Consider the following 15793-nt stretch of genomic DNA (forward strand, 5'->3'; position numbering starts at 1 on the left):
CTAGGATATTTGCATAGCCTCCAAGTATCTCCCCTCAAACTCTTTCTTAAATTACTGTGATGGCTTTAACATGTGCCTTCAAATTATTTGATACTGCCCCATCTCAGATAAAGCTTAATTCTCTTCTGGCATGTCATCTGGGATTAGTGACTTGCTTCTAATCATGGTGTAAGAAAAGAGAAACATTGTAACTTTACAGAGACAAAATCTGGCAGACACCCCTTACTCGAGTACAATTAAGGTCACCCAAATGGAGGCACATTAATATCATATACCCCCTGATATGATGGTACGAGCATATCATCTCCATGACATTCTTCCAGAAACATCTGTAACCTCAGTCTAGACATGAGAAAACATCAGACAATCCTAAATTGAGGGACTCTTTAGAAACTACCTGCCCAGGTCTCCTTAAAACTGTCAAAGTCATTTCAAACAAAGAATGTTTGAGAAACCTTGCAGCCTAAGAAGATATGACAGTGAAATATAATGTGGATCCTGGGTGGAATCCTAAAACAGAAAAAAAACATTCATGCAAACAACAGGGAATTCCAAGTAAGTTCTGCACTGTTGTTTAAAGTATTTGACCAAGGTTAATTTCTTAGTGTTGATAAATGTTCTGTGGTTATGTAAGTTGCTAACATATGGGTCAAGGGTATGTAAGAACTCTTTGTACTGTCTTTGCCACTCTTATGTAAGTGTGAAATTATTTGAAAATCAAGTGTTTTTTGAAATGGGATGAGAATTTGCCCTGGTCAACTAGGCTAACGTAACAGGTAAACATGTAAATTGGCTGCTGTGTTGCCTTCAAAGACATACACATCTGCAAAGCTTATGCCTTTCATGTGTTGCATAGAATTTATAGTTGATTATGCTTTTTCAGTCTTAAGAAGTTGGGAGCATACACTTCATCAAGAGCCACATGCTTTTTATGATTTTGTTTTCAATAGAAAACCTGATGTGACCTGTCTTCTCTCCTCTTCATCTTCATCAGTCATATAACTCATCTGAAATTGGAACAATTGTTTGTGCTGATTAATATGGCTGATCCCACATTGGGAAGAACCTACAGGAAGGATAATAGAGCGAGGGGAAGGAACCAAACAGGCCACTTCAGCCTGTTGGTGGCCACTGCCAGTGCTGCCTTTTTTGTTTTATCTCCTCACCATCATGTTTTCAGTGTTTTCTGTGTATGAATGTACAGTGTGAGGCCGTGGGGCCACAAAGGTCCTGCCCTTAATTAAAAATATCTTATCTTAACAGGAAAAGATGTACACAATTAGGAAATTATAATGCAGAGTCCTGAGCACTGAGGCTGAAGAAATGTAAGGAGCACAGGGGAAGACATGCCTAACTCAGGTTTAGACATGTTGGGAAGGTACATCTAAGAATGATGAATTGAATTTTGTTAAGAAACAGTCCCTATGAAATAGCCAAAGTAAAAACGCATCTATTGCATTTCAAAGTGTTGTTTTGATGAAGCAATTCAAAAGCTCAAGCTCAGTTTCTTGCTATGTGACCTGGGATGGCTGAGTTAAGCTTCTTGGACCTGCCTGAATATGGAGCTAATTATAGTACCTACACTGGGGGGCTAGTTTAAGGCTTAAATAATGTTAGCAACGCAAACAGTTCAGCATAGTATCAACTACCATTCGTTATTCTGAGAAGTCTTCCCAGAGGAGAGAATTTTTGAAGGACCTGTAAGAGTCTACCAAGTGTGGAAGGAGGGTGTATAATAGGCAGGGGGAACTGTATATTCACAAACAGAAACATGTGACATAAGTCTATGAGAGGGACACACAACCAATATTGTTAGAGTATACACAGCAACACGTCAGAGGATGCTTTGTGCCATGCTAAGAAGATTAGGATTTCTTCTGTATACAACTGGCCATCCTTGAGTTGCTTTAAGGACCAGAAACATGATGGTGTTTCTTATTTAGGTGTTCTGAAAGATGGGTTTAAAGGAAAAGCTAAGACAGAAACCTAGGAGGGTTGCAGGAGTGGTATTGAGATCAAACCTGGATGCCCCGCGACCACTGGATTCAGCAACATGGGAAATGCTGGTGCCTCTGGCGAGAGCAAACCCACTGAGGTGTGGGGAGAGACCTGAGCCTGGAAGGGTGGAAGAGGATTGGGAAGTCGGTGTAGACAAGCAGTGCAGATGATGAGCACGAGCAGCTCTTTCCAGGAGCAAGTTTTGAGAATGGGAGGAGAGCAGCGAAGGACATCAGACCAGGAGAAATGTTTGTCTCGCTCTGTTTTCATTTTCATTTTTTACATCAAGGGTCTTGAGAAAATAAATCAATCAACACAAGGAAGGGAAAGACATTGGAGATAGTGGGAAGGGTTGAGGTGCCCCAACACGGGATGGAGGAGGGGTGGACAAGACACAGGCCATCCTCTGCTCTGATCCCAGCTCACTGAGATGAGACCGTTTCACCCAGAGTTAGCAGGTACTGTGGCACAGTGATAGCAGGTACTGTGGCACAGTGATAGCAGTGGTTTTAATAGCACATTTCCCTTGAGTAATCCGAATGCAGGCAATATGCTACCTCACTTATGTATCCGTCATTTACATAAAAGAGTGAAAATCCTCATTTCTCATTTGGGAACATTGAAATCCAAAATGGTTAAGGGATTATAAAATGGAACAAAAATTTAAGTCCACATCTTCTTACATTTTTACTGTTTTTAATTTAGGCTATGCTATCTTCTGTTTCCGAAATCAAAACAGGGAGGACAGTTATGTGAGCACCATTTCCATTAATGGAATTTTAAGGGACAATAATAGAAGAAAACTTATATACTCAACACAATTTGATACCCTAGTCTTTCAATAGTATTTTTTCCTGGTACTTAGTTGTTAGTGTTTTCTGCTAGCCTAGCCTCTGCAAGCCTAATTACATTGCTACAGAAAGTAACCTTCTGAAGGATCTTTAAAGCCTGTAAGATCTTAGGTTCAGTGTTTTAACAGCAGCATGAAAGTAAACACTTTTGTGTGCTTCTTAGGGATGTCATAAAATGGCATAAATGCAGCAGCACGTGGTGAGTGCTCTGGGCTCCCAAGCCAGGAGGCGCGCAGTAGCCACTTAATCGCCCAGCGCACCAGCTGCCCCGGGACGGATCTCGGCTCTCCATTTTCCTCGGGAGCATGCTGTGAGGACGAACAAGTCACAGCTCTGACTCCGCGGAGAGATGTAGGAAAGGAAACACCACATGCCATTAATCAGCTGAAGTTATGAAATTACTCTGAATATTTTAGGGTGCCAGCTGTCCTATTAAAACGTAGTTTTTATGGCCTACAAACCAAGAAATAGAGCCCTCCAACTTACATCAATAAAACCCCAATTTGACCTCGGAAGAACTGGTTTTACTAAACATTTTTGTAAGGGGGACAGGATTAGTGAGAAATACTTTTTAAAAGAAATATTTATAAAGCATACAGTATTGTTGTCCTATTTGCTGATGGACTTTTGCCCAGGGCAATAAAGAAAAGGTCCTCCCGGCTAAGAAACTACTTATTGGACTCAACAGGCTAGTGAGGGATAGTCTTCATATTTGTATATCAAGGTTTTATAGTAACCAGGAATATTAGCATAAACCAGTATGTTTGATCGTTACTCCAGCTACCCCGTCTGTTTCAACCCAGTAGTCATGTGACACAGGTTGTAAAATCACAGATGCGGAAGAGCAAGAGCAACTTCCTTGAAAAATGATTGTTAAGCTTTAAGAAGGATCTTGACTCTAAATTACTGTGTCATATATAGATCCAGGGAAAAACAGCCACAGCCATCATACGAAGGAGCAGAGAATTCAGCCTTAATTTACACAGGTAACAAAGAGGAACTCCTTTCTCCAGACGGCAGATAAGGTGGCCATTTTCCACGTTCGGCACAGTCACCCACTCCTCAGTTGCATTAAGCCACAGGTCTATGCACATTTTTTGAACTAGCATGGACTAGATTTTCAAAATGTGAATCTTTCCTGTGTCTGAATGCTTTGTAAATTGTTTTATTGCAGAAAATCCCACCAAAATTACAAAAATTTTTATTTAGCGTAATCCTTCCATCCAGTTGTTTGTCACAGCACTCAGAAAGGAACTGAAACTGAATAACGTTTGAATATTTTAACAGAAAAAAAGCACAGGCTGAAATATGGAAGATTTAAGCGATGAGGCAGAACGGGGTATGTGGCATGCAGAGCAATTACACCCAACTCTCTTGAGAAGCACAAGGAAAGCAAAAGGCTTTCAGCCGCCCGATGTGTAATGATATCTCCGCAAGACAGATGCTGAGCCATAGAAAAGCACTGCGCTTAGATGATTTATATTTTTTAAAGCTCAAGGTTTGAAATTTTTTTCTTTGATTCTAATTTCTTCTTTGCAAATGTGTGCTTTTTTTTAACCATGTGAGTCTGTTACCAAGCTATCATCTGATCTCCGTTGCAGCCAGACTCCACGCTCAGTTGAAGCCATTATACACTCCTTCCTTTCTACTGTTCTTTATGCAAGGTTTTACGATATAAAGAATAAAATCTTGGGGCTGTCTGCACTATGTCCCTTCCATTCAAGAATCATGACCTTTGAAATAATTTTCAAGTGGACATTTACAACTATAATTACCATATGTTGGAAGGCCTGATTTTGTGACACAGTATAATGATCTTAAATTATGACCCAATGTAATCGATATAATCCATATTCCTCACTCATTTGCCTCAAAGGAAATTTAGTCTTAGAAAAATCTGTGCTTAAATGCAAGGAGGAGAGAATTTGGATAAAAGATAGAAGGTCATTTTATGACGTATTAAAGAAACTGAATAGTGGCTTCCAAGTACCATACTTTTCTTTGGTGGCCTCTTCCTCCTCCTTCCTCCCAACTCTACACACACACACACACACACACACACACACACACGTCACATCTTGTGCTTTCCTCTTTTCTTTCTCTTTTTGTATCTTGGTTAAGACCACGGATTGCAGAAGGAGAAATGGTCAAGGTTCTGGGGATTAGTAGCAGTGAAGCAAGACTTCACTGATTTTGTTCAGCTGCAACATTTGCCCTTTTTACTGCACAATGAAGTACATCAGAAAAATGCATTTTGCTAAATTTTTATGAACTGAATGCACCCAGCACCCAAATCAAGATTGACTATCCCTGAAAGGCCCTCCCTACCTGCCCTTCTATTATGCTTCAGCCCCATCCCGGGGAAACCGCTTTCCTGAGATTAAGCAGCAAAAATTGGTATTGTCTGGGGTTTTTTTTTTTCAACTTTAAATAGAATCTTGCAACTTTACATAAACGGAATAATTCTGCATATATACTCTTTTATCTGGCTTCCTTCATTCAACATTATTTTGTGAAATTCACCCAACTTCTTGTGGTTGGATGTAGTTCATTGATTCAAATGTTTATATATATCACAATTTACCTCTCCATTCAACCGCTGATGGGCATTTGAAGAGTTTACAGTTGGGGACTCCTACAAATAGTGCTGCTGTGGGCTTTGGAGGGCATGTCCGTGTTGCACACATGCACACACTTCTAGCAGGTATACGTCGAAGAGACGATTTGCTGGGCCACTAGATTTAGGTTCATCTTTAGTTGATGCTGCTTAACTGTGAACAACAGAAAAGAGTACTTGGCAGCTGCTATTCAGGAAGAGGCCCCTTGCTGCTTGTAGAGGATGCTATCTAGAGCCTCAGCAGTGAGGTCCTATATTTCTGCCATTCACACAACCACTCATCTTTGTCTATTTTAACTGGCCCCTCCACACATCTGTGGAGCAATAATGCCTGATATTCGAGAAGATGATTTTCAGGATCCTGAAGAAACTTCTGAGTCATCAAAAAGAGCTTCTTTGCTCTTTGTAGTTTTACGGTTCAATGATCAGCTCATGCTGAATTCTAATTCATTTATTCACTAACAATTGTTATATTTCTACTCTCTAGAAAATGCAATAAAAGTAAATTAAAAGTGGGGTCTTGCCTAGAAGTAGCTTATAAGCTTTGGGCAGTATAAATAACTAGACAAATTAGAAAGATATGAGTCATTCTATAGGCATCACTACAGGCAAAGTAATTATATTTTTAATACTGGTAACCTACATATGTTAAACATACTCTAGGATGTTTGGTTAAATGTTACAAAATTTTATGACCAAGCTCAATTCTAAACATTCATCCGTTCATTAATGGCAGACATAAGTTTAGCTTAAATGCCACAGAATCTACTTTTATTTTGTTCTGTGACTCTAGAAACACCCATACTCCACACCAACAAATTCATTCAGTCAGTAAATAGGTATTTTCTGCTTATCTCTCGACCTATCAGGATATAACTGTAATCCTTTAATTTCCCTTATCTGCCGAGTATTTCCAGTTCTCTGCCAGAGAGTTTAGCTCTGCCACCAGATCAGTGTAATTAGTTATTCAACAAATATTTGTGTAGCTTACTTTGTGTCAAATACCATGGCAGGCCCTGAAAATGGAACAATGAAAAACCCCGACGTGATCCTTGTCCTCTTAGAGTTTGCAGTCTCAGGGAAAAGAAATACAGTGTTCCAGTGGCCACACACTATAATTTCAAAGAATGCTTATGTAGCAGGTTTAATAGTGTCCTCCCAAAATCCGTGTCTACCTGGAACCTCATAACGGGTCCTATTGGGAAATTAGATTTTTGCAGATATAATCAATTGGGATCATCCTGGTTTAGGATGGATCCTAATCTCCGACATTGGTGTCTTTGTAAGAGAAAAGTGGGGGAGGTTGAGACAGACACAGAAACACACAGGGAAGAAGGCTGTGTGGCAATGGGGAGATGCTGGAGTGATGGCCACAAGCCCGGAACACCAAGAGGTGCCATGAAGCTGAGAAGAGTCGAGAAGGATTCCTCCCCGGAGCCTTAAGAGAGAGCCTCGCTCTACTGATGCCTTGGTTTAGGACTTCATGCCTCTAGAACACCGAGAGAATAAATTTCTCTTTTGTTTTAAGCTATCAGTCTGGTAGTATTTGTTATGGCAGTCCTAGGAACCTAATATAATATGTATTAGAGTGAATCATGAGAAACTGCGACTTTTTGACTGCTTTGACCTACACAAACAGCAATTTCACATGGTCCAGCCCTGGGTGCTGTGAGCTGGTGAGAGGAATTGCTAGTGGAGAAGGCCAAAGGTAATGAAGAACGGGAGAGAATAGCAGAGGACCAGGCTTATGCAAAGGTTCGAGTCAGAGGGTCCTGCTGCCTTTGAGAACTCCAGAAGATGATGCTCAGACGTGGTGTCCTCAGGGCTGGACAGGCAGCAGGGACTCCATGAGTAGCAGCGCCTAGAGACTGAGAGTTTTGTTTTAACAGCATTGAAACCCCATTGAGGGTTTAAGCCCAAGGTGCTGCAGATGGAGAACAGGTTCAAAGGAGCCAAATGGATGGTGAGAACGTGGACGGAACTGCAGAACCCTGGCAGGGATGAGAGTGGGCAAGCGGGGAAGTTTCCAGGAAGGAGCCCCAGATTTGGTTTTGGTGACAAGTCTTGAGGAATATACCATTTGCCCTTGTGTCTCTTTGAAGATATTTAATTCTCATAAAATACACATACCAGCCCTGGTATGCCTGGAGCCCCAAGGTTGACTAACATGATCGTGCGTAGCCATTCTGCTGCCCGAGAAGTCTCGAAATAGGAGTAACACCTTCCCAGGTTTCTCATGTCTCCCCCTTGCTCCTCATGTTGTGCTCCCACACTTCATGTCTCAGCCGAGTAGCCATGTATCTGTTGTCCTTATGGGTTTACATGACCTCTATCCATCATAATGTGGGCTCCAAGAGAGCAAATAGTGTGCATTGGAAATTTTTATATCCACAGAACTCGGTGCCGAACCTGGCCTAAGGGACTTGATTTATAAGCAACTGCATCCATGGATAAATCAATGAGTCATCAAATGCACAAACTGAATGCCTTATTCCCAGTCTGTCTTCCCAGCCTGCCTTTGACCTTATATAATTGCCTCTCTCTGTGGTCAGACTTAACATTATCAACTGCTTTTTTTCTGTATATTTCTACTTAACCACAGATGAATATTTTGGTATTAGTTGTGCCAATAAACTTCTGGAAAACCAGTCTTTTCCTCGTGAATCTCCTTGTGTACATATGCAGCCGTTTGTCTAATTGCTTGTGTCTCTTGCATATTTTTATTTTGTACTCCAGGGAACTAATTCTTTATCATGGCCATTGCCATAAGTATCAAATTATTGAGCATGTGCCATGTTCAGTGTTTCACTCTGGGAGGGAGGAAGGCAATGAATAACAGTGGCCCCTTCCCTAAAGGAAATTGCCACGTAAGACAGAAAACTGAGGACAAGCCACCAAATGTAATAAGATGTACAGGTGGCTAAGGCAAAATGTTTATATTCTGTAAAACAAAAATGTAAGAAAAGTCTCTGTAGTGGAATGAGAAAAGAGCCATGCTTTCTGCACCAGAAATAAGAAGCCTCACCATGAGCTCATAACCAGCTGGACAACTGAGCCATATATTGTATTGAAATTAGGTCATTTCCCCAAAATGCAGCGCTCATGTTCCCTGTGGCCAGTTTGAATAGCCCCATATGAGTAGAGGGATGAGTTGCCACCTCTCTTGCTGTTATAAAACTTTCTTGGCCTCTCATGCTAATCTTTCCACAAGCCCAAGACAGATTGCAACTCTAAGGAAAAACATACCTAACAGGGATAAGAAGCTAATGGTTTTTGAAACATGCATCTCTATCGCCATCCAAAAGGCTGCCTGAACTCGACATATTCTCTGAATGGGGTCAGTGGGCCAAGATACAGACTGGGAACCAGGACAGGAAACAGGGTGGACGTGGAGAAGGTCATTCCTGTCTGTGGAGAGGCCCAAGAGGAGGTTGGTGGTAAAGGGAAGGAAGCAAGATAGGCAGGAGAAAAGCCTCGGGAGAGGAAAGAGGGCAGGATGGGAGGCAGAGAGGCCCGCTGCCTCTCTTCTCAGGCCGGAATTCCGTAGCCAAATCCATCCTATGTGTCTCCTTAGCTCAGCATTCGTGCTGCTTTGCGATGTGAAGTCTTGGCTTTCCTGAAACCTCATCGGTAGAAGCATAAAAACCATCTTATATGTAAATAAATAAGTGAAAACCGTTTCCTTGTGATTCCTTGCAAAGCTGTTTTATGGCACATAATGTAATGTTTACCAGGTATCTTTAGAACCAAATAGAAAGCTCTTCGTTTATGTACCAAATGTATTGTTTCCATTTTGAGCTTTTCTTTTTAATTGGCTAGAGGAAATGACCAATTTTCTTGTTCATAGGTTCCCTCTTTTCAGACAGAACCATTTAGGATTTTCATGTATTTTCTATTCTGATTTCTAACTGTAGAACACGTGTCTATAAAACAAATTTTATTGTTTAAATACATGAGTGATAATGAAAAAGCAAACAATAAAAAATAATGTTTGTTGTGAAAAGGGGCTTGCTTATATATGGGGATAAAACAATTTTTTTTTCTGATTTAGTTTTTTTGTTTAATTTGGTTTTGGTTTTGTTTTCCTGGTGCTCAAAGTTTGAAGGCAGAACAAAAAATAAGGCAGGTGACAGATGCATATTTGGTAGAGCTCTGCTGCCATCTACTGTTTCTTCATGCAACAACTCATTGTTTTTTTATCAAAAAATGTGTTTCATTCAAAAATCTAATAGTTTATGATTCTCTTCTATTCTTTCTTCTTTAGTTAAAGCAAAGTGAAGCAAATGCAGACACCAAAGAAAAGCTCCCTTTGCGACTTCGAATCTTTGAAAAATTTCCTAACAGACCGCAAATGGTGAAAATCTCAAAACTTCCTTCAGATTTTACAGTTCCTAAAATCAGGTATTAAACTATTTCATTAACTGTATATCTCAAATGCACTGTAAAAATTCACCTTCAATTTGATGCAGCCTTCTTTCAAACTCATGTGGATGTGGGATTTTCTGTATTATTATCTATATTTCTACTCTACCTCTGGTCTAAAAGCCATTGACCCCTTTAAAGCAGTCTTCAGAGCAGTCATCCGACAACTGTATTAGCTTTGGCAAGAAGGCTGCTTCTCCCTGAGATGCTTCGCAAGTATTTGGCTTCCCAGGTAAATTGCAAAGGTCCTCCAGGTTGCCAAGAGATGACAGGTAGACATCAGCCTCTGATCCTCAAACATGTAAGGATTAAATTGCCTCTGGAGCCCATTTATTTTCAAGTAAATAGAGAAACACCACTAGTCAGGTTTCTGTACAGTATTTGTTTAGAATTCAATGTCTGATTACAGTATAATTTTTCTTCCACTTTTAAAGCAGAACAATGGTATTTCCCACTCATAGTAATTTGATTTTCTACCACTTTATCCTCCAGTTAGGCAGTTGCAGAGAAGATACAGTAGAACATTTATTTTTAATAATTAAAAGTAAATTCTCCCAGTTACAGCTCAAAGATCACAAATAGAACCAAAATAATATGAAATATGGCATCTTTATGTAACTAGTTTTAAAAACAATTCTTTAGGGAGAGGTTATAAAAGCATGAGGCTGGTGCCATAACATGTAAAATTCAAATGGAAATACATTTGCATTTCTGCTTTTAAAAACCCCAGAATTTAAACCTGAATCTATAAAGCATACAAGAGTCATAAATTACATTCAAGATTAGTGGTTATCTGCAGAGATGTTATTTGAATTCTCACCATGCTTTGGAGATCAAATGAGGTAAGTTTCTTCTGAATTATTTTGAGTTTTCAAATGTAAAATTATCTCTCAAATGTTCCTAAGATAAATGAAAGTTCAGAGAGATGGAGCTAATTATTCTGAGTTCTAGAAGGGGGAAAGGGTATCTTCTTACCACCATAAGATTCAAAAACTACCATCACTTATTCAATATTACTGATTAAAAGTTATTTCAGGGACATTAATTTTTTTTAAACAGGAATGGTTGAAAATTCAGAAGCTCTCTCTAAATTAATCATTGTGGTAATTAAATCAAAGCACTACTCTTGGTTTGGCATGTCTTGTTTTCTGTGAACTTTTGTCACTGCTTAACGTCAACTCAAGCAAACATGTGACCTCAATCTCCCAACCCTGCTTCCTTTCATGGATAACGTGTGCTGTACGTATGCGTCATTTGCAAAGGGAAAGCTTCATGAAGCAGTTCATTGATCGCCAGCAACAGGACACCTGCTGCCTCCTACGAAGCCTCCCGTCAGCCTCCTCGTCCTCCTGCGACCACTCCAAACGGTCTGCAGTTGAAGACAACAAGTACATTGACCAAAAAGTAAGAATCAGCCTCAAATAACTGAGTTTTTTTTAAGCACGTATGTTGGAGAAACGAACCCCATAACTGTCTGTGGTCCTGACATCAAAGGTCTCAGGAGAATAATGAAGGAAATAGTTTTATTTGTAGACAAAATCATTAAATCTAATGTTTGTAAATTTGTGGATTTAATTTTGCCCGTCTACAAGCCAGCCATGTAGCAGCCATAGGACTTCGAATAGGTGGGAAGCCGCTTCAACCCTGCCTTCTGTCACACGCAGAGGACGGGCTTTGATCCCAGAGGTCCAGCCCAGGTTTAACAGTGGCCTGCATGTAGCCTTTTCCACTGTGCTTACTCCATCACTATTCCAGGGAGACTAATCAGAGCAAGATTCTCTAAAACCAGTCACAATAACTACAACTTAAGGAGTGCTTTCTGTGTGGCAAGAACTGGCTCTAGGTTCACTATCAGACTCATGTTCTGATTTACCTCTTTATCGTTTGAAAAGTAGATAGGGAATTTTTTTCCCCTCAGAGCCCATGGTTAGAAAATGAGAGATGAACTAACAAAGTTTGTAAAGGAGAGTAAACATTAGCATTTGCAAAAGCATCTGATTGACTTGCAAACATTTTACTTTGGAAGCCTAGTTTACTTTTTATTCCTTCAAACTGTTGCCGCCTTTCTTCTGTTGCTTATGATCAAATACTTAATTCTCTATTATCCTGTGAAAGTAAAATCACAACTCCTTCACCCTCCAAGATTCTCTATTTCTCCCCGTCCTCCCCCCTCCTACAGGACTAGGCTTTCAGAGCACCTTGCCTTTGCTCCTCTCCTACTTCTTTTCTCCCATCCCCTCCCTGAATGAAACTCTTCTCCTTCCCCTTTTTGTGTCCCCAATTCCTCAGTTCTCTGCTGCAGCTTAGTGATTTGGTTCCCAGTTATTCAGGAGATGATTCCTTTGTAGTAGATCTCTTCTTGTTCAAGGATTTCCATTTGTTTATTTTCTTTCAGTCATCTGCAGTTGTTATTCCTCTGTCTTATAGATTCCATATTGTAGATGACAAGTCTGATGCCAATACTGTTTTCTTTTTTTTTAACATTTGAACATAATTAGGTTTTTCTTTAGTTGGTTGCTTGACAGGATTCTTCCAGGAAGCTTGGAAGACTTTCTACGTTTCCTTGGACTTCAGAAACTTTACCAGGATGTACTTTTAATGTCTTTTCTCATCAGAACTGCCCAAACTGGGGAGTCTTTTCAGTTTGCAGACTAAGATATTTGCCAGGGAAATTTCTAGTTAATATTTGCTCCATTATTACTTTTCCATCTGCTTTTTCCTCCTATTTTTCCCTTGTGATTGTCATCTCTCGGTTTTTCTGCTTGATCTTCCAAGGCCACTAATTTGGTCTCAGCTGAGTTTGAGATTTAAAGTTGCCCTTAAATTTTGAGTGAAAGATCATGAAATGTGTTTGTGTGTAGACACACATAAACACAATCTCTTAACTCTCCTTAAGGACTTTTACTCTTTTTAAAACATTAGCATTAAACTTGTTACATCCCTTTTCCACAATTATATTTCATTCAATCAGGGCATGGAAGCAAAAGTTCTTACATTGGTTGACAATTAAGTGGGAGCCTAATGGCCAGGTTTTGGCCAATCAGTCTGAAGTTGCATTTTACACGCTAGAGCACAGATTGTTTATTTCTAAAATTTGTTTCAAAAGCAGACTTCAAAGCAAAAGTTTCAGCATGAACTCCCAGTTTGGGCTGTGGTTGTGACCAGTTATGTCCAGGAAGAGGGCTGAGAGCTATCATTTTATGTCCAAAGTGGCAAATCCACAAGGTGTTGTATAAAACCCCTACTAACATTGTCCCATTGGAAACACAAATTTGAAATTAGTGCATGAAAATTTATTTTCTCTGTAAAAGCAAATGGGATGTTTCTCATACTTCCTAAACAGAATATTTTGAAATTCTTGAGGGGAAAAGAAGGATCATCTGCAGATGTGTGGGGGTTGGCTCTGGGGAGGAGGTCTGAGGAGGATTTGGCACACCCTTTCTGCACCTGCCCTTATCCCTCCCCAGGTGATCTGTGTGGGATTATAGTCAGAGACCTTCAAATGTCATTTTTGATGTCTTGCACATCCTTTTATTTTTGTGGCTTCTTTTTATTTTCTCATTTAACAGTTATTTTTAACCAACTGAAAGTAAGATAACAATAGTTTTATTCTGTATTCTTATACTCAGCCTCTCTTATTATTTCCTAAAATATAATGAACTAGCAAAGACACTGCTCATCAATGTATCCAAGTCACTTAGCATCTAAAAGAGACTGGAATTCCTTTAAGAGTGCAGGCGGTCTCTAGTCTGTAAGGTCAGTTGATTCAAACCCACAAAATGTGATCTTATACAAGGAAAGTTATCAATGATGGTTGGGTTGCTCTTTATCCTAGTGTCTTGCCAGTGGGTTTCAGCCCTGAGCAAATTCACTATGGATTCAATGAGACTAAAGAAATGACAGTGCAACATTCTTGGGCTGAAAGGGTTTATACCCAACTTTATTCCCACTGTGGCAGGTGAGTCACTAGAATCCCATCCACTCAGAGCGAGTCTGCACACAGCAGGCTGGTCTGTGCCTCTGCCCCTCTCTGCCCACACGGCTGTCTCTGTCCTCGGTGCTGCCACCGCTCCAGCCTCCGCTCTGCTGCAGCCGTGCAGCCTAGAGCGCTGAGCGGAGCTCTTTATATACGTCTGTAACGATATACTGCCCACACGTGTGTAGTGAGCCAGCTGACCAGGGCCAGGGGAGAATCCCGGCCACGGGAACCTTCACTTTCTCCACACGCTGTTAGTGCCCATTTGCACTATTTTTCAGCGAGCACTTGGAAATTTCCATTGTAATCCCAGCTGCCTTTGGAAATGCCAGTCTGTGTCAAGCGGATGGTGGAGTCCTTTGCTCTGCATGCAGACACCCTCCTAACACTGTACAATACAAATTAGGCTGTCTTTGCTCAAAGGGTGGTAAGAAATGAAAAGAAAGTGAGAGGCCAGCTTATCAGAGACTCTCCTCACATGAAAAAAGGAACAATAACACCTTTCCCTTAACAATTTCCTGCAAGGTGAAATGTCTGACTCCCACTACCCTTGAAGGAATCACTCTCCTGCCAAGGAAAACACTGAGTCCCCGGGAACCCGAAGATCACAAGTTAAGGGAAAAAGAAAAACCTGGTAACAAAAGGTGGGGCGAGGGGGTTGATTAAGCAATGCAGGAAACCTGAAAGCAGATGTTAGCCAAGATCTTCCTGAGTAATTACCCTGGCTTTGAACAACCGTAAGTAATTCCCATGGCAACCTCACTTGGCAGAAACCATGTTTTTAAAAATAGCCCTGCTTGATTACCTTTATCACATAGTTTAAAATACCTGTCTCCCTGTAAACCAGTGAGCAGACAAAAATGTGCCGTCTGCAAGCTATTGTTGCAGATCCTAAAGGAAAGAGGGTTTTCCATCCTCCGCTTGGGATGAATGGCTGTCCTTCCAGACTTGAAAGAAATGGCCGAATTCCCACATTCCTTTCTCCTGCCACTCCCCACACCTGGGGCACCTCCAAGGGGTACCCTTGCCTCCTGATCAAAGGATAAACCTGCGATCTTGAGAGGAGCTTTCTTTAGTTTCCAAGCAGAAGAAAGTCAGGCAGTGGTTTTCTCCATACTATTGAAATTAAGCCCTAGGTTTCTTAAGTAGAGTGCTTGTTAATAAGCTGAGACGTGAAGTTGGCTTCCCAGTAACCCAGGAAAAAAAGCAGCCCACTTCAACCCCAGAAATGAATCATCTCGTCAAAGTCAAGGTTTCCACTGTGCTTGGATCTGGGGCTCTCACTGCTCTTGAGCTGAGCTCCCCGATCTTCCTGACCTGCTCTCTTGGCTGGTTCCATTTCTGGGGTGAGAACCTAGAATGTCTGGGGAACATGAGGGAGGGAACCTCAGAGTCACATCAGCCTGAGGCAGATGGAGGGATGGGGGGCTGTCGCAGCCACCCTCTTGTGCCCCTGCACTTCCTAGTATAGCATCAGAATGCATATGATAAAGAACAGAGAATGTTTCCCCAACAATAGGCAGTTTCTGCCCTCTCTGCTAAGCATACAGCAATTCTGTGATAAACCTTCAAAATGACCAGCTGACACAGGTGCAAAATAAGAAGGAAAATGAACAAGTAATTACTATGTTTTGTTTACCTTTTCATTTCCACAAGTCCTCAACATTCACTCAGTCATTCAAAAAACATCTGTGGACCACTTATTCATCTGGCACTCTTCTGGGCCATGGGATTTAGTAGTGAGCAAGACATGAACTGTGCCCTTATAGTCAAGTGGGGAGAAACATGTCTTAAGTTGATGAAACTCAAAGTATTTCAGGAACATGAGACAGGACCCCCTAAGTCCTTCTACAGGAGCAGGAAAATTGGGCAATATAGAAGGAATGTGCTCCAGGCAGAAAGGGAAGCATGTGGAAAGGCATGGAAAGC

General features: G+C 40.9%; 1 protein-coding gene across 6 annotated transcripts in view; it reads left to right on the forward strand.

The window, feature by feature from the left end:
- Positions 1-15793, forward strand: part of NALCN (sodium leak channel, non-selective) — a 281692-nt gene that overhangs the window by 194318 nt on the left and 71581 nt on the right. For all 6 annotated transcript variants that reach the window (XM_073212395.1, XM_073212394.1, XM_073212391.1 and 3 more), the window contains 2 exons: positions 9731-9867; positions 11151-11292. In XM_073212395.1, the coding sequence (XP_073068496.1) occupies positions 9731-9867; positions 11151-11292 (279 nt within the window). The remainder of the gene's footprint in view (positions 1-9730; positions 9868-11150; positions 11293-15793) is intronic.

The sequence above is a fragment of the Manis javanica genome, chromosome 9, assembly GCF_040802235.1.
Source record: "Manis javanica isolate MJ-LG chromosome 9, MJ_LKY, whole genome shotgun sequence".
NCBI classification, from domain to species: Eukaryota; Metazoa; Chordata; class Mammalia; order Pholidota; family Manidae; genus Manis; species Manis javanica.